The 23,505-nt window shown below is 53.0% G+C and overlaps 1 protein-coding gene across 3 annotated transcripts in view; it reads left to right on the plus strand.

The window, feature by feature from the left end:
• GDPD5 (glycerophosphodiester phosphodiesterase domain containing 5) overlaps positions 1–23,505 on the plus strand; it is a 94,339-nt gene that overhangs the window by 52,695 nt on the left and 18,139 nt on the right. For all 3 annotated transcript variants that reach the window (XM_012002025.1, XM_012002024.1, XM_012002026.1), the window contains 3 exons: positions 14,261–14,364; positions 19,036–19,129; positions 20,008–20,067. In XM_012002025.1, the coding sequence (XP_011857415.1) occupies positions 14,261–14,364; positions 19,036–19,129; positions 20,008–20,067 (258 nt within the window). The remainder of the gene's footprint in view (positions 1–14,260; positions 14,365–19,035; positions 19,130–20,007; positions 20,068–23,505) is intronic.

Here is a 23,505-nt window from a genome sequence, read left to right on the forward strand (position 1 = left end):
GGGAGGTGGGGGGTGGGGGGGTGTTGGCTGCCACTGATGTCAGAGGCCCAGTAGGCCTGGCTGTCTCTCTGGGGAGGTTGGTGAAGCTTATCCACCTGTCTGCCCTCCTCTGCCTGTGCTGATGAGGAATAGAGCCCTAGACTGAGGAGCCTGGGTTCATGACCCCCAAACAGTAAAAAGCAGGAACTGCCAGGGTGGGCACCAGGCCTGATTCACTGCCATCTCCCCACTCCCAGCCACAGAGGAGTCAAGTGGCCAAACTGAGGCAAAGGAGAGGGAAGGACCTGCCCAAAGCAGGCCCCTGGCAACGTCAATACTAGAGCCCCGGTCTCTCCACTCCAGGCCCCTGCTGGGAAGCCCTCTGAGATACCATATGTCACAGCTTTCCCTCTTACGTGGAGGGGCACAGGCCGTGGGCTCTAGAGTCAGATGGATTCAGGTTTTGGTGGTGCAACTACTTGAATCTAGTTGCCTGTGAGCTCCCTCACCTGTGAACTGGAGGGGAGACACACTCCTCTCAAGGAGCCACTGGGCCATGACATGTGATGAGGGCTGTGATGTGACCAGCACAGTGCCAGCTATGACTAGCCATTGAGACAGGTCATTCCAGATGCCCAAGCCTCAGCCTCTCCATCTCTGAAATGGGAGATAGGTTGTGATCATGGCTTCAGAATCCCGTGGACACACTGCCATGCTCCACACTCTGTTCTGGATCTGGACCTAGGCAGTGGAGGTCCAGCAGCCACTGGTGTGAATGGGGTGGGGAGACAGCTGAGGCTAAGGGGAGAAGAAGGATGGCTGAGCTCCCAGGCAGGAAGCCCCTTGGCCATAGGGGCAGACGCTGGGGAAGGCGTATCTCCCAGGAGTCTCATCCCCTTGGTGGGACCAAGGCTGGCCAGTCATAGGCATGGAGTCAGGAAGTGATGGTCTTGGCTGCGGCCAGCACAGGGCCCAGAGTGGAGGAGGTGGGCCGAGGCTGGTTTTGAGCTGACTGAGAACCAGAACAGAACGTACCCTGCAAGGCTAGGGTCTGGGTCACCAATCTGGGGCAGGGGTCTGGGGCCAAGGCTGGAGGGGCAGCAGGGGGCCATGAGCTAGGCAAGGAGAGGGTATAGGTTTTGCAGCAGCTCTGGGTGGCAGCGCCTCTGCAGAAAGGGCTGAGCTCACCTCAGGTGACCCCAAACTCATAGCTGAAGATGAGCATCCTCTGCTCCCCCGCCCCTTTCTCCCTGCAGTTGCTCACTTTGCTCCACCCCCTGTCTCCTATTTCCTGGTTCCAAGCCTCTACCCCTCATCCTTTCTCTCTCTCCCTGTTTCTCTTTTCTGTCCCTATTCCTCCCTGAGGCAAGTGGGTGAGGGCAGCGATGGGGCTGGACTCTCACAACGAAGGAATAGCAATCTGGTTTCTCAAAGACATGACTGGTGCAGGGTAGGGGCTCCAGAAATTTTGCTGAACAAATAGAGGCCTTGCGTGAGCTCCATGGGGGCTGGCAGGGAGAGGAGAGCTGCCTGGGCTGAGGGGTGGTGGAGAGGGCTCTGCCAGTGAGCCTGGTGTCTCTCCTTATTCTCACCATTGCCGCCCCAGGGGGGATTCTCCTCCTGTATCTCCCAACTCAGAGAAGCCTGGGTTCAACTCTTGTGAAACCAGATCTCCCTGGGTCTCATCTGCGAAATGGGCTGAAAGGTGGGAGAGTCACAAGGCATTTTATTCTCATTCTTAGGCTGGAAAATGAAGTATGAAAGTAATAGTATCGGCCGGGCGCGGTGGCTCAAGCCTGTAATCCCAGCACTTCGGGAGGCCGAGACGGGTGGATCACGAGGTCAGGAGATCGAGACCATCCTGGCTAACACGGTGAAACCCCGTCTCTACTAAAACTACAAAAAAAAAAAAACTAGCCGGGCGAGGTGGCGGGCGCCTGTAGTCCCAGCTACTCGGGAGGCTGAGGCAGGAGAATGGCGTGAACCCGGGAGGCGGAGCTTGCAGTGAGCTGAGATCCGGCCACTGCACTTCAGCCTGGGCGACAGAGCGAGACTCCGTCTCAAAAAAAAAAATAGTATCTGTTAACATTTATTGAGTACCTACTGTATGCAGGGAGCAAACGGTTTACATGCATTGTCCTGGTCATTGTTGTAACATCTCCATGGGCCATGTTTCATTGTGTGCCCATTTTACACATGGAGAAATCAGCCACACAGGCTGACGATAGATTTGCAGCCTAAACTGCTGGAGACTAGGGAAGATGGCGTGTGTTGAAGATGTGGGTTTAAGTGACAGTTTGCTGGAAGAAGAAAGGCAGGGGGACTTGGGAAGTTGCCTGATGGAGGAGAAAGAGCACTGCACCAGGAGCATTTGGGACAAGATGGGGAGTAGCCTTGAATGCCAGGCTTGGAAGCCTCAGTGTTTCCCTGGTTAGGATCCAACCCTGGGCCCTGAAGTGGATCCTGGGAAGTGGAGAGTGTGCATGGAGAGAGCCTGGGAAGGGCCCCTTCCTCTCCCTCGTTCCTGCCCCCAGCCTGACACATTCCCACCTCTTCCAAGCCTTTGCCCCCCAGCCCCCCAGGACACACACTTAACAAATAAAGAAGCAGGAAACCAAGGACCAGAGAGGTGAAATGGCCTCTTCTCTTGCCCCCAGTTCTGAGGAGTGGAGGAGCCTGGCAGCAGGAGGCCGGGCTCACTCCACAGCCAGGAAGGGGAAGCAGAGCTTTTTATAACTGGGGATAATTAATTGGTTGTTGTCTGTGACTCATTACTCTAATACTGCCAATTAAGGACTTGGTAGGACAGAAGACTGTTCTCAGGCCATCCCCACAGGGTCCCCTGAAGACTGTGTCTGCAAAAGGCAGTGTCAAAACCAGCTTCTCTTTAGAGACGGATATAGGTCAGATGCCTGGAGGAACTTCCCAGCCAGAGACATTGAAAGAGACAGACCATGATAGCCAATTCTTGCACTTCCGTAGTACATTTACCTTTTGAAGGCTGCTATAATCTTAATTGATTTCCTCCAGGAAGAGCAAGGGAGTTACTCAGGCCAAGCGGCTGAGGGCACAGCCTGCACTGACCCCGCTCACACCCCCAGGCCTGTGCCTTCTCATCTGTTCCACACCAAACAGTCTTGTCTGGGGTGCCCTGATTACTTATTCAATCAACAAACCTGTCCTGCTACCTGCTCTGGGGTCATAAGTGTATCAGACCTGGTTCTCCCCTCCCTTGAAGGGCCCCCAGGCTTGTGGCGGAACAGACAAGAACAGACACACCGGGACCACCCAGGGTGATCATTTTGGAGGCCTGGGGAAACCCTGGGGGCAGGGAAGGCTTGCCTGAGCTGGCCTCTGGGAGGATCAGCCCCATCTCCCCATACCGGGGAAATGTTCGGGGTAGGGGGAACCGTGTGCACAAGTGTCTTGTGTTCAGGAACTGAAAGGAACTCAGTCCACCGGCTCAGGTGCAGGGAGGGGGAAGGGTGCTGCTCAGTAGGCCTGAGCCTGAAGCTGTACTGAAGAGCCTGGGCTTCATCCTGGGCAAGTGGGGGCCTGAGCCAGGCTCAGGCTGTGTGAGGAGCACTGTGGTCAAATTGTGGAGAATGCTCTGAGGGCCCTCAGGTGGAGGTGGGAGGGCCAGTGAGGCCTCAGGTGTCTGTGTGGGGAGTGAGGAGGTATACACAGGGATGCAGGCCAGGGGAGGCATTCCAGAGACACCTAGAAGTTATCATCCGTGGACTGGCTGTGGACTGAGCTGCAGAGGAAGGAGTGTCTGACAGTGAATCTCATCCTTCCGTGATGCCCAGCGTGGGTGGATGGAGGCCGGTCCTGGAGATGGGAACCCATGCTGTGCCACAGGAGCAAGTGAGAGAAGAGCGGTCTCGGTAGAGTCCAGGAATAGCACAGGAGGGGTGGGTAGAACAGACAAATAAGCCTCCCCAACCCCAGTTGCCTGTCTCCTATGATGGGATATGATGAGAGCCCCCCATCACCCTGCCTTGGCAGGAAGACACTCACTCTAGGCAAATCCATCCCCAGCTCCTCTGCCCCTTCCCCTCCATGCTCGTCCATGCCAGCCACCCTGAGCTTCTCCGCATCCCCAGGATAACCTCACCCTTCATAGCACTGGGCCTTTGCTCCTGCCATTCCCTCTGCTTGGAATACCCTTTCTCCTCTCTGCCCCTTAAGACTCATTGCAAATCCCCCTCCATGCCCCCAACTTCTGCCAAAAAATAGCCCTCCTCTTCCTTTCTCTCCTCACTGCTCTCTCTCCCCGCCTTCCTCGCTCCCCTGGGGTCCGACAGCACGTTGACCTGTGCTGGCCATGTGGATTGTGATTTTTTGTTTCCCACTGAACTCTTTTTAGGAAAGGGCCTGGGCCTGCACACTCCAGGAACCTGACTCAGAGGAGGTCCTCGGACAAGATTTGCTGAATGAATGACTGGAAGGAGGATTGAGCATATGTGTTCATAAGCGAGTGAGGAAGTAGTTAGGGGATGTGACTGCCATCTTGCTGACCAGGTGGGGCGGCTGAACCCCTAGAGAGCTGGTGGAGAATGTAGGCGTACATGTGTGGACGGGTGCGTGCTGCGTTCTTGGTGCTGCCTCCTGTGCTCCTGGCAGTGGTTGGCAGTGGAGGGTGCTGCCTCAGCCAGAGGGACCTCCCAGATCACCCTTGGAGCTGGAATTGGGCTCTGCCAGTGCACAAGAGGGAGGAAGAGATGAGGTTCCCAGCTGGTCCCCACTTTTTGTCCTGTCAGCCATGTGGATTTGTGTCCAGGATATGGAGCTGGAAAGAATGGATCCCACTCAGGAAATCAGGGCAGGCTTCAGGGATGAAGCAGCCTTTAAGATGGGCTCCAGGGTGTGGCTGGATAGAGCTAGATGCCACTGGACATTCCTGGCAAGGGAGCTGCAGTCTGAACTTGACCCTGCCTTCCAGTGAGTGAGTGTGTGATGTCAGGTCAGGCCCAGACCCTCTCTGGGCCTGAGCTTGCTTGTGGGTTAAGTGGAGGTATGAATCTATGTCCTGCAGATACAATTAGATCGTGGATAGGAATGTGCCTCCTGCCTTGTACCGAAGAGACCATTGTTCCAACCCTGCAGAAAACGTGCCCTCCCTACAAACTTTCAAAGTGATGGCTTTCTCTCCTCCAGTGCTTTGAGGAAAAGAGGCCCGGCAGGGGTGAGAGAGAGGCCCTCTGAGCTTTATTTTTCCCACTTCTAAAATTGCAGGATTCCTATAAGGATAAGAAACTAGGAGATGATATTATTACATCCACGAGAGAGAAAGAGGAGGGGCTGGTTTGTTGCAGCACAAGGAGGTGGGGATTTATCGCTGCGATAAAGCTATCCAGTCTCTTGCCTTCGGAAACCTCCACACCCTGCCTAGCTCCTCGCAGAATAGCACCAAGGGCACCTGGCATGACCATGCCACGCTCCAGGGGAAGTGGCTAAGTCTTGTTGATGACACTCTGTGAACACCTTGAGTGTTGGGTTATGGAGCAAGGGTGGGGCAGGAGATGGAGCATTACCAGGGGACTATGGCCACCCATCCCTGAGAAGGGATCTGGGATGGTCCTTCCTAAGGGCCCCTCAGCCTTTCTGCTCATGTCTCCCCAAGGGGCTGATGCCAGTGAAGGGATAGGCTGGGAGAGACAGGGTGCTCCAGGCAGGACTTAATTGCATTCTCCTGCCTAATGAACCACTCTGAGTGCACCCCAGCAGAAGCAAGGACAGAGGCCTGATTGCCCAGCACTCTGTAGTCCAGAAAAATAAATCCAACCTCTTAGGCTGTCAGGAGCCAGCTGGGGGTGGGGATTCTAATCCCTTTCCCTGCTTGGCCCTAATGCTGCAATATCTCTCCAACCTCCCCAGGCCGCCACCTCCCCCAAATCTCCCGGATCAGGGCCAGGGTAATCCTGCATAGCTTGCCCATCTCTCCCTTTTGGGGGCTCCCTGCACCCTTTCCAGCTGACATTTCCTAGGCTTTCCCATGCATCAGTCCCCCCATTTGGAACTTGGTGAAGGTGGAACAGACTGACCATTGGAAGAGCTGAGATGCCCAAGATTTGGCTTGCAGGTGACAGATTCAGGGGTAGGCACTCCTCAATCTCTCCCTCTTGGTCTCTGTAGGACCATGTGCTGAGGGCGCAGCTGGGCTCTGGGACCTCAAAGAAGAGCTGGAACCACTGGGGAGAGGGCTTGGCCAAGCAGGAAGGAGCTGTGCCAGGCAGAGCCCACACAAGGGGCAAGGGGCTGCCTTGGGCCAGGTTGGAAAACCTGGAAACACAACCACAGGCATTTGAGAACTCACTGTGTGGTGAACGAATGTAGAAAGTACTACCAGTATCACAAACGATGTAGGGACAGCTGAAGCATCCATTTGGTGAAAGTAAAATTAGATCCCTGCCTCTTACTTCACACCAAAATAAATTGCAGATGGATTAAGATGTATTTTTTTCTATTTTTAAACTTTTTTCCCATTTTGAAGGCATACATTTGTTGAAAAAATTTAAACAACTTGGAAAGATGTAAAAGAAATTCTAGTCTTCATGCTTTAGAGATAAGGCTTTTAAACCTCTCTCCGCACACGTGACATCCATATGGAACTAGATATAGATGGATGTCGGACGGGTGGATTGCAGATTGAAATGTAAACAATGAAGCTGAGAAATCGTGGGTGTAAAATATTACTTAAATATATAATATTGGGCCACCCTTCTTAAATACAATACCAGAGGCAAAATGTATAAAGGAAAAGAGGGATAGATTTGACTATATAAAAATTTAAATTTCTGTGCAGAAAGCATGATAAATAAAATTAATTCAAATGATATATGAGAAAAAATATACAGCGTGTGTGAAGGCTGATTCTCTGATATAGGGAAAGCTTTTATAAGCCCATAAAGAACCAGTTCCCCAAAACAAAGCCTGCTTTGCCCTGTGCCTTCAGGCCCTCTGCTCCTTTTCTCTGTCTGGATTGAGGCTCCCCAACCTTGTCCTCTCAACAAGCCCTTTCCTTCCACTTTGCTGCAGGTGTCTCCTCCTCCAGGAAGGCTTCTAGCTCACCCCTCCTCCTATAACTAACAGTGTTAGGGATCTGGGCTCTGAGCTCCTAAGCAACCTGTGTTTTCCCTGCTCACCACACCAATTCCCAGGATTGGAGCTGTTTGCTGCCAGTCTTGGCTCAGGGTGGCCTGATTTATCTCTGAGTGTCTAAGGGCTCAACACATGTATGTAGATGACTGGAAGAGAAGGGTGGTAAGGATGTGGAGGAGAGACACTGAGATTTAGTTTGGTATGGGGTGTGAGGTGGGGGTCTAATTATAGTTGTTACCAAATGAATATCCAGATGTCCCAACACCGTAAGTTGAATTCCCCATGATTTTTGCACTAATATACTAATGTCCTAATCTCTTGCCCACATTTCCAGGCCATTCTCCTTCTTTAGATCGTGGTTTCTCCATTTCTTAGTTGGATCTTTAGGAGATGAGGCAAGATAATCTCTGACATCTTAGTTAACTCTGAAATCCTAGGGTCCCTGCTCTGGCGCTGCCTGTGACTCAAAGTGTGACCTTGGGCAAGGCCCTGTTCCTCTGAGCCTGTTTCCTCCTTGGTCAGGCAAGGATAATTTACATGTTCTGCCCCTTGTTGCCCCGAGATGGCTGGGGACACTGGAGGTACACAGACCTGGTTGTGAATTGTGGTTCCACCATTATGTGTGCCCCTTGTAACCTTGGCAAGTCTGTTCCCTCCTCTGAGACTTGGTTTCCTCTGCTTCGAAGAACTGTGGGGATGATGAGATGCAGCAAGTAAAGGGCTCTTAGGAGTACCATCCCCACCCAGCCCCAGTCCCCCAGTGCCATGGTGAGCTCACACAGGGCTCTGTTCCCGACAGCCCAGGATGCAGCCTGTGAGTGAGATCAGGCAGCTGTTGTGCCAGGGTCTTCTTCCTCCATTGGTGCGGGCTCCCAGCGCCACAGCCTACAGAGCCAGGCCTGGCCTCTGCATCTGGCTGACCATGGCACCCACTCTGGGTTGGGGTCAGGCAATCAACCTGGCTGTCCTCAGCAGCTGGAGAGATGTGGTGTAGAGCAGGGAGGAAAGGCTTGATCACTGTCTTCACATAATTAAAGGTCTGTCAGATGCGAAATGATAATTACAGGAACGATCCTGGATTTGGCGACTTACAGCTTACATCTGTAATCGTGCTGGGGCCTGGCAGTCCTCCTGTGAGGTGGTGGTGATGTCATTCTGTGAACAGAGGAGGAATCTGAGGTCAGAGGTCCTGAGCGATTGACCTACAGCCACACAGCCAGTGGGGAGAAGGGCCCGTGTGAAAATCCAGCTCTTTTGTGTATTCTCCACTCTGTAGTCATTTGACCCCAATATTTCTTACCCTTTGGTTGGCCTTGTTCTGTGTGGTATCAGAGAACCAGCTGCAGGGGAGCAGTGGAGGAGGCAGATTTCAGCTCCACCTCCCGGGGAGCGGGGGGAGGGCAATAACTCCCCTGCCCAGAAGGTCAGTCTCACCAGACACTGTGCACGGGAGGCTTCAGTGGTCTGTGCAGCATGCCGATACTGTCCCCATTTTACAGAGCAGGAAGCTGGGACACAGAGAAGGTAAATGTCTTCCCCAAGGTCACTCAGTCGTGGCCAGTCTGGGATTCAAACCCAATATTGCTAGACTCCCTCAACCCAGCCTCCCATTGTCAGGCTCCATGTCTTGGAAGGGAGAATTTTGAGTCCACAGAAGGACCAGGCAGCATCTGGAAGGAGAGACCGCTTCCCAGGAGCCAGTGGAGTAGAGCAGGGTAAGCTCCTGTCCTGGAGGCTGCAGACACACTCTCTGCCCCAGGGCAAGGGGACAGGCAGGGGAGCTCTGCGATTCTGAAAGTCTGTAACGTTCAGAGAGATGTTTAGACCGCAGGTTCTGTTAAGGGACCCAGGGGAGGTGCTCCATAACCTTCAGGGTCCCTAGTAGTGGGAGGGGCAGCTGTGTGCATTTTGGCCTGGGGCTGCAGTCTACAGTGGCAGGGGCCTGTAACCGTGGCAAAAGGCAGCAGCAGAGCCATCCCACCCCAGCGGCCATGTCCATGTGTCCTGTGTGGGGCCAGGGTTGCGGCTGCAGTTGTGCTCTGTGACTCTACGAGCTCCCGCTGCTAATGAGGTCTTTCTCTGTGTTCTTCTCTGAACATGGAGGGCTCTGGGGTGGGTGGGACAGGACAGAGACAAGGAGGGGTGAAGAGAAGACATGACCATCCTCAGGAGACAGTGAGGAGAAGGACTGGCCTTCAGGGAAATTGACCCACAATTGCCCAGATTGCTACAGAGGGGCTCCTGTTTCTGGAGGGTTAGGGTAAGAATGGAAGGAAATGCAGCAACCTCTGGGATGGAGCCTCCAGGATTCTCCATCGCAGCAGCTCTGACCTCAGCCTCCATCCCCTGGGGCAGGAATCAGCATCCTACCCCATCCACAGCCAGGGGCCACTCCTGCCCCAGCTGCTCACCCTGTCTGGTCCCTCCTTGGGCAGCCTCCAGCACACTCCTCCTGATGCCTACCCTAGGAGCCAGCTGTTCCCCAAGCCCCAGCCCACTCAGCTTTTCTCCTGCTCCCTGAGGGTAAGTCTGGGGCTTACACGATGGTCCTGCCCACTGGTGGCCCTGAGCACCCCTCTGTCGCCCTGTCTCACATCCATACCTCCTTCTGTCCCTCACGCCATAGGTGACCACCACCTTGTGGCCAGCGTGATGCTAGGACCAGGGGACATAGAGACAGCTCAGGCTATTCCTGCCCTGAGGGAGCCCACAGCCCAGTGAGCCAGCCCTCATTATGCGCCTACTGTGTGCCACTTGAAGCCCTTCGGCTCATTTAACAGCCTCCCTCCGAGGGAAGGGCTGTTATTCCCATTTACAGCAAGGAGACCAAGGCTCAGAGGGGCCAAGTGACATGTTGAGTGGCAGAGCCAGCTCTTTAGAGCCCGTGCTCTTTCCATCTCCACAATTTACAATTTGATTGAGGGTCACGGTGGTGGGTGCCAAGAGTCTGTGGAGGATGGTCAGGGAGGGGAGGCCTTTGAGGCCTGGAGGGATGGAAAGGCTTCCTGAAGGAGCATCAGGTCTGGCCTAGGGGTCAGAGAGATGGAGGAGAGAAATCCAGGGAACCAGGCTGGACCTGGGATCACCATACTGGGTCCCAGAGGGCAAGGTGGGTTTTGAGGGGAGCTGTTCAGGCTGCCTCCCAAGGGGGGCCTGTAGAGTCCAGTCAGTATGCCTGGGTTCAAATCTTATCCCCACTCCTCCCCTACCTGCTGACCCCTCTGACTCCCCTCCACTCACCCGTGTTGAGCCTTTATGCAAATTAGCAAAAAGCGCCCCTTTCTTAGGACACGACTGCCATGTGCCAGCAAATCATCATAATAAATATGCACATTGATGGTCACCATGATGTGAGTGGCACTTCTTAGGGGGCAGTGCAAAACTTGCTCAGCCATATGTGGTGGCCCTTCTCTGAGCCTCTGTGCAATGGGGGTAGATACCCCTAAATAAACAATCCCTAGTGTTATGCAGACTATGAGAGATGAAGGAGGCCGTGGCCGGGGCATTGAGGCAGCGATCACTGCTCCGTGTCTCTGGGAGCAGGGCCAGATTGGCTTGCTAATGGGTGGAGCGGGCAGGCCTCTCTCTGCTGTAATGTGCCCTGACAAGGACCATTAGTGCCATTGGGGCCTCTTTATCAGTGAAGCTGCTCCCCAGGCCACTTCCTCCAGCTACTTCCTCACTTCCCCTTCCCTTCCTTCCAGCCCCTGCCATTCAGTGTTTTCCTCTGATTGTTCTTAGAGTGACCCCCGCTGCCTGCCTCCCTCTGTGCTAGGGCCTCTTCGTCCCCATCTACAGGCTCCCTGTGGCCTCCGGCTTCAGCTCCCAGGGCTTTAATCCCTAGGTTGACCCAACCCCAGCTCATGCCCTAGTTCTGATCATGGGGTTCCTGACGCCTTGTTGCTTGGGCCCTGCCTGCATTCCTTCCATGCCTGGATGCCTGACCCCCCACCACCGCCAGCTCTAGTTTTGGCTGGTTCCCAGGAGTGGGAGGTGCAGCCCCTCATTCTTGCCCTGCCTTGCTCCACTGTAAGGATTTGGACACGTGAGGACAATGGCCTTTGGGGCATAGGACCCTGGCTGCCATGGGCCCTCCCAGCCCCTGTGGTCTTCCCGGCCCCCTGTCAGCCTTGCCTCTGGGCCCTGCATCATCCCGGCCACAGAACGTCTTCCCAGCGCCTATGGCAGGTTCTCTACCTTCCCGCCTCTGGGGTACTTGCCTGGGACCAGACCCATCCTAGGCCGAGGCTCACCCCTCACCTAGGTCCCTCTCAGAACCTTCTCTGCTGGTCAGAGGCACACAGGCCTTGCCCCTGAGGAGGCAAAGTGGTCTCTGTGGACAGACAGCCATCTAGCACTGCCAGCGTGGGCTCTGTAGAAGACTAGGCACTTCTTTGTGGGGATTGGGTGTTAAGCCTGAGGGAAATCTCTTACCTTGGTGAAATGCCAGGGTAGGAGAAAGGGTGTTTCCTCACCTATCATTTCATTATCAAATCTTTCTCAAGTTCCTGTGCCACCTGGAACACAAAGACTGCCGAGATCTCAAGGCACTTATGTACAGCAGGGAGACTGACATGTATAGAGTTCTAGAACTGTGGGGTCTGAGCCATAAGAGAGATGGCTGCATGGGTTACAGATCTCTGCGGAGATGGGATTCACCCTGCGAGACAGGGCAGTCTTCAGGGAGGAAGCACTCTGGAAGGAGTAGGGGTTTGCCTAATGGAGCAGAGACAGGTTGCTTTCTAGATGGAGGCTCCGGCTGTGTGAAGGCTTGGGGTCTGGAGAGCCTGTTTGGGGAACCATATGTAATTCTGTGCATGGGGCATAAAGCACAGAGCTGGCCTGGGCCAGAGTAGGCCCTGATATCTACTGAGAAGCTCTGGCCAGTGGGAGACTCAAGCTGGGGCATGACATGACCAGATGGGTGTCAGTCTAAAGACATGGTTCACCCTTTGCGAGACTCAGATGTTTAAGCTGGCGTGGGACTCACCAGCAGCACTCTGCAGGAAATGAAGGCTGTTATGAGCAAAAAAGAATTTGAGGTGGCAAGAGGGATTCTGAGAAAGACTAGTCCTGGGGTGCTGGCTGGAGGATGGTGGAGGGACGGTCATGTGCAAACCCAGACTGCCTCCATGGGAGGCAGGACTGAGTCTAGGGACTCAGTCATTCTCTGGGTGGTGGCTCCTACGGTTCGATTGATCTAGAAGGGCACAAGTCCTGCCCTGCTCCTAGCCAGGGTTTCCCTATTCTTGACCAAGGCTGGGCTTTGCTGTGCCTGGAACTGGAGCTTGTGCCATTCTTGTATCCAGCTGGGGCAGACACAAGTGGCCTACTCTCTGAGAAGCCACCTCCCCAAACCTAAACCTGCTAGAAATACTGGGCCTCAGGGTGTCGTCACCTTTGCCTCTCTGTTTCTGTACAAAGTGAGGCTAAGCAAGGCAGTCTGGCTCTGCACATGACAAGGAGTGGTGGCAGCTGCTCACCCAAGCACAAGTCGCCCAACTGGAGTGACCCACCTGGGCAGGAGGGTCACCCAGGCACTAGCCCTCTTGCCGAAGGTGAGGCATGGAGCAGGCCCTTGGTGGGTATGGAGTCATGGACCATTAGGGTATGAAGGCCTTTCCTACATTCTGGAGAAGCAGAGGATGTCACAGATACGCTGGTAGTGTGCTGAGTGCTTGCCAAGCCACCTGACTTATATTATCTCATTTAATTCTCCATCAATCCCATGGCATAAGTACTAGTATTGCCCTCATTTCACAGAGGTGAAAACTGAGTTACAGAAAGGATGAGTACTTTGCCCAAGGTTACACAGCTTGTAAGTGGTGACAGGGATCTGAGGTTCCCGGGTAGACTGATGGTATCTGCATGGTGTGGGGATGGAGGGATTCTGGACAGTGAGAGGACTTTCCCTCCTTCCTGCCCAATCCTGCATGTGGTCATAAAGTACTAGTGGAGTGGAAGTCGGCTCAGTCTCCATCCTTGCAGAACCCACACTCGTCTGGGGGACACAGTGGGCAGGTCATGGTGTGCAGAGCGTGAGTTTAGACAGAGGGATGCTGATGCTGCGGGAGCAGTGCAGCAGGCATGAGGGTGGCAGGGTGGATCCAGGGAGGCTTCACAGAGGCAGTGATATTTGAGCTGACTTGAAAGGTGAGTGGGAATGTTCAGGGAACAAGCCCACAGACAGTGGCCCTTCCAGGTTGTAGGAACTGGTTGTGGACGTCGAAGCTGGAGAGATCAGGGGGCCACACTCCAGGTCGGCTATCAGTAAGGAGCCATGAAGAGGTTAAACTGGGATGGTTTAGAAACATAGCAGGGAGCCCAGAGGTAGGGCTGCCTCCGGGACTTCACACCCTCAAGAGAAAGGTAGTCTTGGTTCTTCCTCACACTGACCTCTCCTCAAGGGCTGTTGACTTGTTCTGATGATCTCAGCAGTTTCCCGGGATGCAGGATATTCCAAGCTTTTTGTGCTTCCAAGATAAGGGGACGGATGAAAGCAGGGAGAAACCAGAGGTCCAGGAGGAAGTGCCTGCAGACGCCTGAGCTGGCCCCTCAGGAAATAGCAGTGGTGGTGTCAGTGTCCCCCGCCACCCCACTTCCATCTGGCTGGAGACGGGTATCTGGCCCAGCGGAGGCAGCAGAACACAGCACTTCTGTACTTCTTCCAGTCCAGAGACCAGGGTGCTGGTCCTTAATCCTCTGCTAACTTGCTGTGTGACCTGGGCAAGTCACTTGGCCTCTCTGGGCCTCAGTGCTTTTTTCGGTAGCAGGGGGTAGAGGTGGAGAAGAACAGTGCCTTCTTTGTAGGCATGTGTGTGCGGGATGTGACTTCACAGACTGCCGATCACTGTGCCCGCACCAAGGGAGCCATCCCCAGAACAGGGAGAGCAGTACATGATGGAAAGGCTGCAGGCCACAGTGAAAAGAGCACAGCCCCGGCGGGGAGGCCCTGACTGCCCCTGGCTCTCCACCACTCTGTGACTTTGGGCTTGGTGATGGTGGACAGGTCACTTCCCCTCTCTGAACCTCAGTTTCTCCCAGGGTAAAGAGGGCAGGAATTTCTGCCTGGCAGATTTGGCTACAAAGTGGGAGGGAGGGGAACACATTCTGTTGGGAGGCAGCCTAAGGGGCTGGCCCCTGACCCGCTTAACCCCCTCCTCCTCTGCTCTTCCAGTGGGAGCGCCTCTGGTTCCTGCTCCTCACCTTCACCTTCGGCCTCACGCTCACCTGGCTCTACTTCTGGTGGGAAGTCCACAATGACTATGATGAATTCAACTGGTGAGTGGGGGCAGTGGGCCGGGGAGGAAGGGCCCAGAGCCGGGTAGCCAGTAGCTGGGACCTGGGGGCTGGAGTTAGAGCCTGTCTCCCAGGCTGGCCCTCTGAGCTCTGCCACCAGCTCTCTGTGTGGCCCTGGGCAGGGCCTACTCCCTGGGAGCCTCTGTCCTGCCCGCCTCCAGGGCTTTGGTGAGGAGGCTGCTGTGGGACTGTAGTGGGAAGTGCCTGAGGTGTGGGTGGGGATTGTATCACAGACTGGCAAGAAAGAGGAGGAGGACACAAAGAGAGATCCATGCCCTGAGGGGAGTCCCTGGGAATTTAGGGAAGGCTTCCTGGAGGAAGAGGCATGGGAACTGGGCCTTAAAGAATGGCTGGGATTGAAACCTGGGGAACTTTAGGAGCTGGTCTTGGAGACCCCTTGGTGCTTGCATTGATGATTCAGCCTGCATTTCTGGCCCCCTGAAGAGGTGGAGGGAAGCCTAAAAGAACAAAGGCTTACAGGAGCCAAAGCCCACTGGGGAGACACAGGACGCTCCTTCCCGGTGCTGTGACCATGGAAAATAGGGACATAAGGCTGGGCCAGGGCTCAGCCGGGGCTGGGGCCTCTGGTCACCCCCTTTGTAGACAAGAAATCTACAGCTCAGAGGTCTCTGCAGAGGAGATAGCCCCGGATCCTAGGCCTCCTGACTCCCTTAGCTAGGCCCTGGGCAGGGCTGGCAGATGAGCTTGGGGACAGCTCAAGGTCCTTTGTGGGTACCTCAGATCCAAAGGCAGGGCTGTCTGAGCCACTTTCCTGGGTACAGGAGGGGCACCTGTTTTTTTCCTCTTCCCTATTCCATCGCCTGCCTTTTGTTAAGCAGTGGGAGGTCATGGGAGGGGGCAAGGACCCAGGGTTCCATTGACAGATAAGGAAACAGGCCCAGGTCACACAGCCAGTTGGGGACAGAGCTGGGGCTTGGAAGCCTGGCTCCTCACTCCCCATCCATTGCTGTTCCTTCCTTTTTTTTTTTTTTTTTTTGGAGACGGAGTCTTGCTCTGTTGCCCAGGCTGGAGTGCAGTGGCACAATCTCAGCTCACTGCAAGCTCCGCATTCCGGGTTCACGCCATTCTCCTGCCTCAGCCTCCCGAGTTGCTGGAACTACAGGTGCCCGCCACCACGCCCAGCTAAGTTTTTGTATTTTTAGTAGAGACGAGGTTCACTGGGTTAGCCAGGATCGTCTCAATCTCCTGACCTCGTGATCCGCCTGCCTCGGCCTTTCAAAGTGCTGGGATTACAGGTGTGAGCCACCGCGCCTGGCCTATTCCTTCCTTTTGATCAGATGTTCAGGTCAGCGTGGCCGTGAGCAAGTCCCCGGTGCTCTCTGAGCCTCTCCTTCTGTAAATGGGATAACTCCGACCTCATCAGGTCTTTCTGAGGATGAACTGAGATGATGGACACAACAGGGCTCAAAGCTCTACCTAAACATGAGGGCTGCTTCCTGGGAGACCACATCTCTAGCTGGGAGGCAGCATGATGTTAGTATTTGGGATTTTCAGGACCCTGGGCTTCTGACAGGCTGTGGTTTAGGATTCTGTGATGATCCTGGGACTCTGTTCATGGAGCTGGGTGTCCACTTTTCCCCGCATGGCACCAGGCTGTGCCTCTGTTATTAATGAACGTAATCAAGAATATGCTGCGGTCCCACCCCTGCTCTGCGGCAGCCAAGCAAGATGAGCCGGAGCCCCGGCAGAGTCCCAGAGGTGGCCTCTGGCCTTTATTAAATGCCATAAATCAATTATTCATCTTTGCAGATGTCCAAAGCATGGGCACCATCATGAGTAAATGAGGGAATGTTCCTTATTGGTCCTCAACTGCAGACCCGGACAGTTCTTCCAAACTGGAAGTCTGCTGCCTAGAAGATCATCAAGTCTACCCCCATCATGTACAGATGGGGAAATGGAGGCCCAGAGAGGGGCAAGACTCATTCATGGTCACACAACCAGTTAGTGCCAAAAACATGAATTGAGGACAGACTGAAGAGATTAAGGCTTAGAGAGGTTAAGTAGCCTATCCAATGTCACACAGCAAGAAGCAGACAGATCTGGGACAGAAACTTCAGCCTGCCTGACTGTATCATGTCCATGGAGCCACCCACTCTGCCCAGAAAGTGAACTCCCTGTCACTGGGAGATTTAGGCGGAGGATGGGTTCCTGCTCTGTCGGGGAGGTGGCAAGGGGAGGCCTGCCTGGCACTTAGGGATGCCTGGAGACCTGCAGCTTCTTCAGCCTGTCACCTCAGTTTCTTGGAGTCAGTGCTGGGGTTCAGGATGCCCTGGCCCAGTCCTGATGGTCTCAAGAGTCTCTGGGAACCAGGCACAATGACTCATGCCTGTAATCTCAGCACGTTGGGAGGCCCGGCAGGCAGGTCACATGAGTCCAAGGTGTTCAAGATCAGCCTGGGCAACGTGAAAAAACCCCACCTCTGCAAAAACTACAAAAAATTAGCCAGGTGTGGTGGCATATGCCTGTGGTCCCAGCTACTCAGGAGGCTGAGGTGGGAGGATTGCTTGAGCCTGGGAGGTGGAGGTTGCAGTGCAGTGAGCCGAGATCGCATTTTACCCCATTCTGTAAAATGGGAGTAACGCTGACCTCATCAGATCTCTCTGAGGATGAAGTGAGATGATGAACATGAGAAGACTCAAAGCTCTACCTAAACATGAGGGCTGCTTCCTGGGACACCACATCTGTAGCTGGGAGACCACTGCACTCCAGGCTGGACAACAGAGTGATACTCTGTCTCAAAAAAAAAAAAAAAAAAGAAAAGTCTCTGAGAATAATTCAATTCATATAGTAAGAGGGTGTGAGTGACAGCCGGGGATCAGCACTAGACAGGAAGGCCAGGGAGGGCCGTCTGGGCTGTTGCTGTCCTGAAGGACCTCCCTGCCAAAAGGGGTCACACTTGAGAGACAAATGGGACCAGAACATCTTTCAGGAATAGTTATCAGGAGCAAGTCTTGCCCCTCTTCAGGCCTCAGTTTCCCAACTGTATGGTAAGGTGAGTGCCTTCAGTGATCTGCCAGGCAGTAGATTTTCCCCTGGACTCTGAGGGTGAGGGCCAGGGAGGGCAAATGCCCCATGGGGTCTTCCTGGTGTCCCTTCCCAGCTCTCTGGCAAGGTCCCAGATGACAGCAGGCTGAAGCTGCCTGGTGCTGACTCGGATTTTCTAATGACCTTGAACAAGTTGCTGCCTCTTTCAAGCTTCAGTTTCCCCCTTTGTACAAGGAGGATGTAGGTGGTTCATTCTTTGCAGAGAGCATCTAAGCACTATCTATCAGGCCCCTTAAAAAGTTCATTCCCACCAGGCACAGTGGTGTGTGCCTATAGTCCCAGGCACCAGGGAGGCTGAGACGGGAGGATCGCTTGAGCCCAGGAATTCAAGTTCACCCTGGGCAACATAGCAAGACCCTGTCTCAAAAAGAAATTCATTCTCTTTGACCCTATAATTGTATCTGTAGGAATCTATCCTCAGGAAGTAATCAAAAATACAGAAAGATATGTATAAAAATTTCATTTTTATGTTAATTTATAATAGTGAAGAATTAGAAAGTATTTCATGCCACTAGTAGGAAGCTGGTTACATATGGTACATTAATTCAGTGGAAAACCACGTGGCTGTTTTAAAAATCACATTTTCTCAGGATTTTTACTGGCATAAGTAAATGCTTGTGTTGAGAAGACAGTTGGCCAGGCATGGTGTCTCACGCCTATAATCCCAGCACTTTGAGAGGCTGAGGTAGGAGGATCACTTGAGCTCAGGAGTTTGAGATCAGCCTGGGCAACATGGCAAGACCCTGCCTCAACAAAAAATACAAAAAAAAAAATTAGCCAGATGTGGTGGTGGGTGTCTGTGGTTCCAGCTGAGGTAGGAGGATCGCTTGAGCCCAGGAGGTCAAAGCTTCAGTGAGCCATGTCCACATCCCTACATTCCAGCCTCAGTGACAGAGACCCTGTCTCAAACAAACAAACAAAAACCAGGAGAGTTTAGAGTACTTACCATGCGTCTCACCTCACTTTATCCTCATGAGACCCCATAAAAGGCACTTTCTTATCCCCATCCTATAGGTGAGGAAACTAAGTCTCAGAGAAGTCAAGTATTACATTCAGTCAATTCTAAGACCCCCAATTTTCACATTTTAACATTGAAGTTGAGATGACAGTCACAATTGATGGCATCTTAGACTCAGTGAAGCCTGTCCTCCACAAGGTCCTGCAAGACAGTGAAAAGCAGAGAAGAGAGGGGGTTTGAATCCAGCCTGCGTGCCTCACTTCAAAGCCCGTGCTCCTGACTGTGTTGCTTTGTGCAAAGGGGTCCTGGCTTTGCTGTTTATACAAACATATAGGCACAGGGGCGGGGGAACCCACAGGAGGAAGATCCAGCACAGTCTTGGGAATGATTACTTCTGGCCAATAGGATTATGGGGCATTATTTTCTCCTTTACATTTCTTGGTCCCCGGGTGGCTGCCATGAGCAGGCATGGTATAGCATCAGGCAAACACTGAGTCTCATTGCTGGGTGGGCAGGGCCTGGTCATTGAGCCCAGCCTGTGGTCTGTGTGGAGGCTGAGACCATCTTGATTCCTGGGCCAGGCAGTGGCCTGGTGGAGGTCTGACCCCTGCCCCCTCTCCTCCTGGCAGGTACCTCTACAACCGCATGGGCTACTGGAGCGACTGGCCCGTGCCCATCCTTGTGACCACAGCTGCTGCCTTTGCGTACATCGCTGGCCTCCTGGTACGTGGGGCTGTTTCGGAGGGCAGGTGGCCCTGCTCCCAGGGGAAGGGAGACTGGGCCTGTGCTAGGCTGATGGAGGGCGCCACCCTAGTATAAGGGGGAAAGTTGTATTTGTAGGAATGTTGTATTTATAGGAATCTATCCTAAGGAAGTAATCAAAAATACAGAAAGATATGTATAAAATTTTTATTTTTATGTTAATTTGTAATAGCAACTAATCAGAAGCTATTTCATGCCACTAGTAGGAAGTTGGCTACATATGGCACATGAATTCAGATTTTGCCCAGGGCCTCTAGGGCTGCTGCACCTCTGAGGCCTGGGTCCCCCAGGGGAGGAAGTCCTCTTGCTTTTGCCCATCTCTCTAGGCTGCCCCTTCCTGGAGTGTTTGCCCTGGACCCAGTGAGAGCTGTCCTGGCTGAGAGGGCCCACTGCAGGCTTCCTCTTACAGGAGCCTCTGCTTTGGATTCTTGCTCCCAATATTCCACTCACTGAGATGCAGGTGGATCCCCCATGCTGGACTGGGGGCTCCTTGGGGACATGCTCAAGTCTGTTTCAGAATCCCAGGGACTGGAACTCCCAAAATGTTTGATGAATGAAGTTGCGTAGTCCAAGTACAGCAGCTCCCAGTGACCTCTTAATGGGGAATCCCACAAAGGAAGAACCTAGAGGCCTGGAATCATCTGGGAGGAGGCCAGGCTCAGGCTGGCTAGTCTGGGCTGGGCTGGGGAGGGCAGGGCATTCCCATCGCCTGGAGGGAGGTTTGCTACCTCTGCCCAGGGTCAGACCCAGAGCAGCAGTGGGGAGCAGGGTGTCTGAGAAAGTGGCAAAGTCTTCCCGCCCACACGGGTCTGACAATCACCCTGTGGGCCCCTCCTCAGGTCCTGGCACTATGTCACATTGCCGTGGGGCAGCAGATGAACCTGCACTGGCTGCACAAGGTAAGGGCCGCCTCAGCTGGGGCGGGGAGAGGGCAGGGGAAGCTGGAGGTGGCAGCAGCAGAGGAAGGGCCTGGCCACCGTATCCCTCCCCGGATCACTGTTAGAATTGTTCTCATAGCTAATACTGAGCACTCACTATGCGCCAAGCACATTTCTCACAACCTCGCCCGTCTTCACTCACTTAACGCTCACAGCAACCTTGTGATGTAGGTACTGCTATCATTCCATTTTGTGGTTGGGGAAACTGAAGTACAAAGAGGTTAATTAACTTGCCTAAGGTTCCCAGTTTAAACATGGAAGATCCAGGTTCCTGGTCCCGTAGTCATGCGATTAACCAGCAGAGCTCCACAGCTCATACCGTAGCACCCACCCTCGGGGGCCCTGCCTCGGGTCTCACCCGCCTCTTCCTTCTTTGGTGAGCTCTTTTGAAAACTGTGATCTGGCGGCATTCCCCAACTTAAAGCCTTTTCACCACTCCCAGGATGACCCAAACTTCCCTACCTGGCATGATCTGGCCCCTGCTCATCTCCCAACCTGTCATGGGACAGTCACCCTCAGCTTCTGCTACATGAGACATCCCATGCTCTCCCAGCATGTCTGCCTCCCTCCCCTGTTTAGCACTTTGCTCTTGTCCTCCCTTTCTCTCTCAGACCCCTTCCTCAGTACCTCTCCTACATACACAGGCTTCTCTCCCGGGACTTCCTCAGCCCCTGCAGCCCCCACTGCTACATGTCTGAAGAGCTGTGTTTTTGTGTTTTTAGTATTCGTCTGGCTCCTGACCCCGACCCATCCAGTCGAGGTGCTCCTTGCAGGCCAGAGTTAACCTCCATCTCCCTGTTCCCAGTAACCCCCTCAGGGCTGGGCCCAAAGCAGACAGGCTTCACACAATTCTGGAGCCTTAACTCTCTGCCTTACGTCCGTTGCAGGCATAATGCTGAAGTGTGTTTCTGATGCCTGGCCTTCTTGAGGCCCTGGTGGGCACAGAGTGGTACCCAGCTTAACAAGGCAGAGCCCCTCCCTCTCAGGAACATTTGGATCATCTCCCTTTCCCCAGAGCCTGGCTCCCTGTGGGCCTGCCATTTAGGAAAGGGCAGAAATGTTCAGAAACTACCATGAGCCCATGAGATGGGGCCAGAGTGACTCCAAGGGTAGGGGCTCACTTCTAGCTGGAAGACGGATGTGGAACAGGAAAGGAAGAGGGGATGGCATGAGCCTGGGTTGGGCTGTGTGGAGTGGGAGGTGCCTGTGAGCATCCAGGAAGGCGCTGAGGTTGGTTTGTTACACAGGCCTGGAGCTTGAGAGTCAGACCCCAGAGACTGAAGTCTCAGAGTGGTAGGAGCCGTGAGCAGCCCCTGGTCCCTCCACCTTCCTCCTGCCCCTCACTCTACTCACAGGCCTCCTCTGGGCTTCCACTGTCCCCTCTGTGAGGGACTTTCTTCTCCTGGCCACAAAGCTGGCATTTGAAAGAACTGTACCAGCTGGCACCCTAGGTGCAGCTGGCACATGCTGTGGTCACCTTCTGGGGCCATGCCTGGCTCTCAGCAGGTAAGGTCACACCTGCTTGATCCTAGTGGAGAGACCTATAGAGCCGCTGAGCCAGCTGGAGCTGGCAGATCAATGTAGGGAAGCAGATCCCATTGTCCATGCTGGTGCCAGCTGCCAAGGTGCCTTCCTCTGCCCTCTGCCCCTCTGTGAGATCGCAGCATGAGCAGGGTCCTTCCAGGTGGAGCTGACCCAGAGCTAGGCCCGCCCCACCAGGAGGGAGTTCCCCAGAGCTCAGAGTGTTCCAGCAGGGCCTGGAAATTCTCTTGTTTCCAAGATGCTGTGATTTGATTCTAAAATTCTAAGGACAATTTATTCTTTTTTGCTTGTTTTGTTTTAATTAATTTTTGACCATGTGATACATCGACATGATTCAAAATACAGAAAGCACAAAAAAGTATGCAAAGAAAGTCTCCTCACTATCTTTCCAGACAGATTGTAAGCACATGCACATGTACATATGCATTTCTTTTTTCTTTGAACACAAACAGTCGCCTACTCCACCCTCTGTTCTGCACCTTAACAGAATTCTTGAAGCTTGTTCTTCCCTGCATTAAAGCATCCCTGTTGGTGTCCATCCCTTTCTCCTGCTCCCTGGTCTGGATATTCCCTGATTCCCTAGGCATCTAGCCAGTTCCCTGTTGATAGACCAGATCAACATCCTAGCTGCTTTCTGTCTTTTGCCAGGACGATGTGGCGGTGACCTGGGAGAGGAATTTCTGGGTGAAGAATGTGTACTTTCATCATTTTGATCTTGCCAAATGGCCTCCTTGCCAAGTGCCACCGATTCATGCTCTCTTAGCAATGGATGGTTGTTCTATAAAAACACCCTTGCCCATAAAGCATCAGCTGACTTATTGGCTTTTGTCAGCCTGATGGGTGAAAAATGGTATCTTGCTGTAGTTTTCATTTGCATTTCCCTTCGGGTGAGTTAGATTCAGCATTTTTCACATGTTTGGTTTGAGTAACTTGTGTTTTCTTTTCTATAAAACTGTCTCTTCATATCTTTTGCCATTTTTGCCATTGCTTTTTGCTTATTCATTTGCAGGAACTCTTTATAGATGTGGGAAATTAGCCATTTGGCTAACAAACTGCAAATAATTCTTCCTAGTTTGTCATTCATCCTTTGACTTTGTTCATTGTGTTTTTACCATGGGGATATATTTTTCTTTTATTGTTACACACTTGAATCTGTCATCTCTTGATAACTCCTTGGTCTCTTGATAACTCCTTGGTTTTGTGTCAGACTCAGAAAGGTCTTTCCCACTCCAAGATTATAAAAATTTCTCTCTGGTGTCACTTGGTAATTATATATTTCCACGTTTTTAACATTTAATTTTTTCTCTTTTTGGAAGCTATTTTGGGGTATAGTGTGATCTTACTCTGTTCTTTTTAGATGGCTTCCCAATGTTCCCAACTCTCTCTACTGAGAATTTGTCCTTTACTCATTTGAGATGCTATTTTTATCATATACTAAATTTTCTTTATGTATTCAGATCTGTTTCTGAACTTTTTGCTTATTTTCATTTATCTATCTGGTCTTATATCAGTATCACAGCACTCTAAAGACCACAGTTTTATAGTATGTTTTAATCATGAACTTTATTTTGAGAGTCTCTGGTTCCCCTGGGTCCTGAGGAGGGGAGGACAGAGATGCTCAGGACAGGGTAAGAGGGAGCCATTCACAGCAGGCTAGGTGCTGAGTAGATCTGGTGCCCATATGGGGACCAGATCTCCTGCCTCCTCCTCCCTCTGCCAAAATCTCCTGTTTCCCAGAAATCTCTCCCAGGTGAGTGTTCAAGAGAAATTGATGTACCCAGGAGGTGAGGGAGCAGGCTGAAGGGTTCTTGGGAGCTTTACAGTAAACAGGAGGCCTTTTCACTGAGATGCCCTGCT

Source organism: Mandrillus leucophaeus, unplaced genomic scaffold (assembly GCF_000951045.1).
Source record: "Mandrillus leucophaeus isolate KB7577 unplaced genomic scaffold, Mleu.le_1.0 Scaffold674, whole genome shotgun sequence".
In the NCBI taxonomy this organism is placed as follows: domain Eukaryota; kingdom Metazoa; phylum Chordata; class Mammalia; order Primates; family Cercopithecidae; genus Mandrillus; species Mandrillus leucophaeus.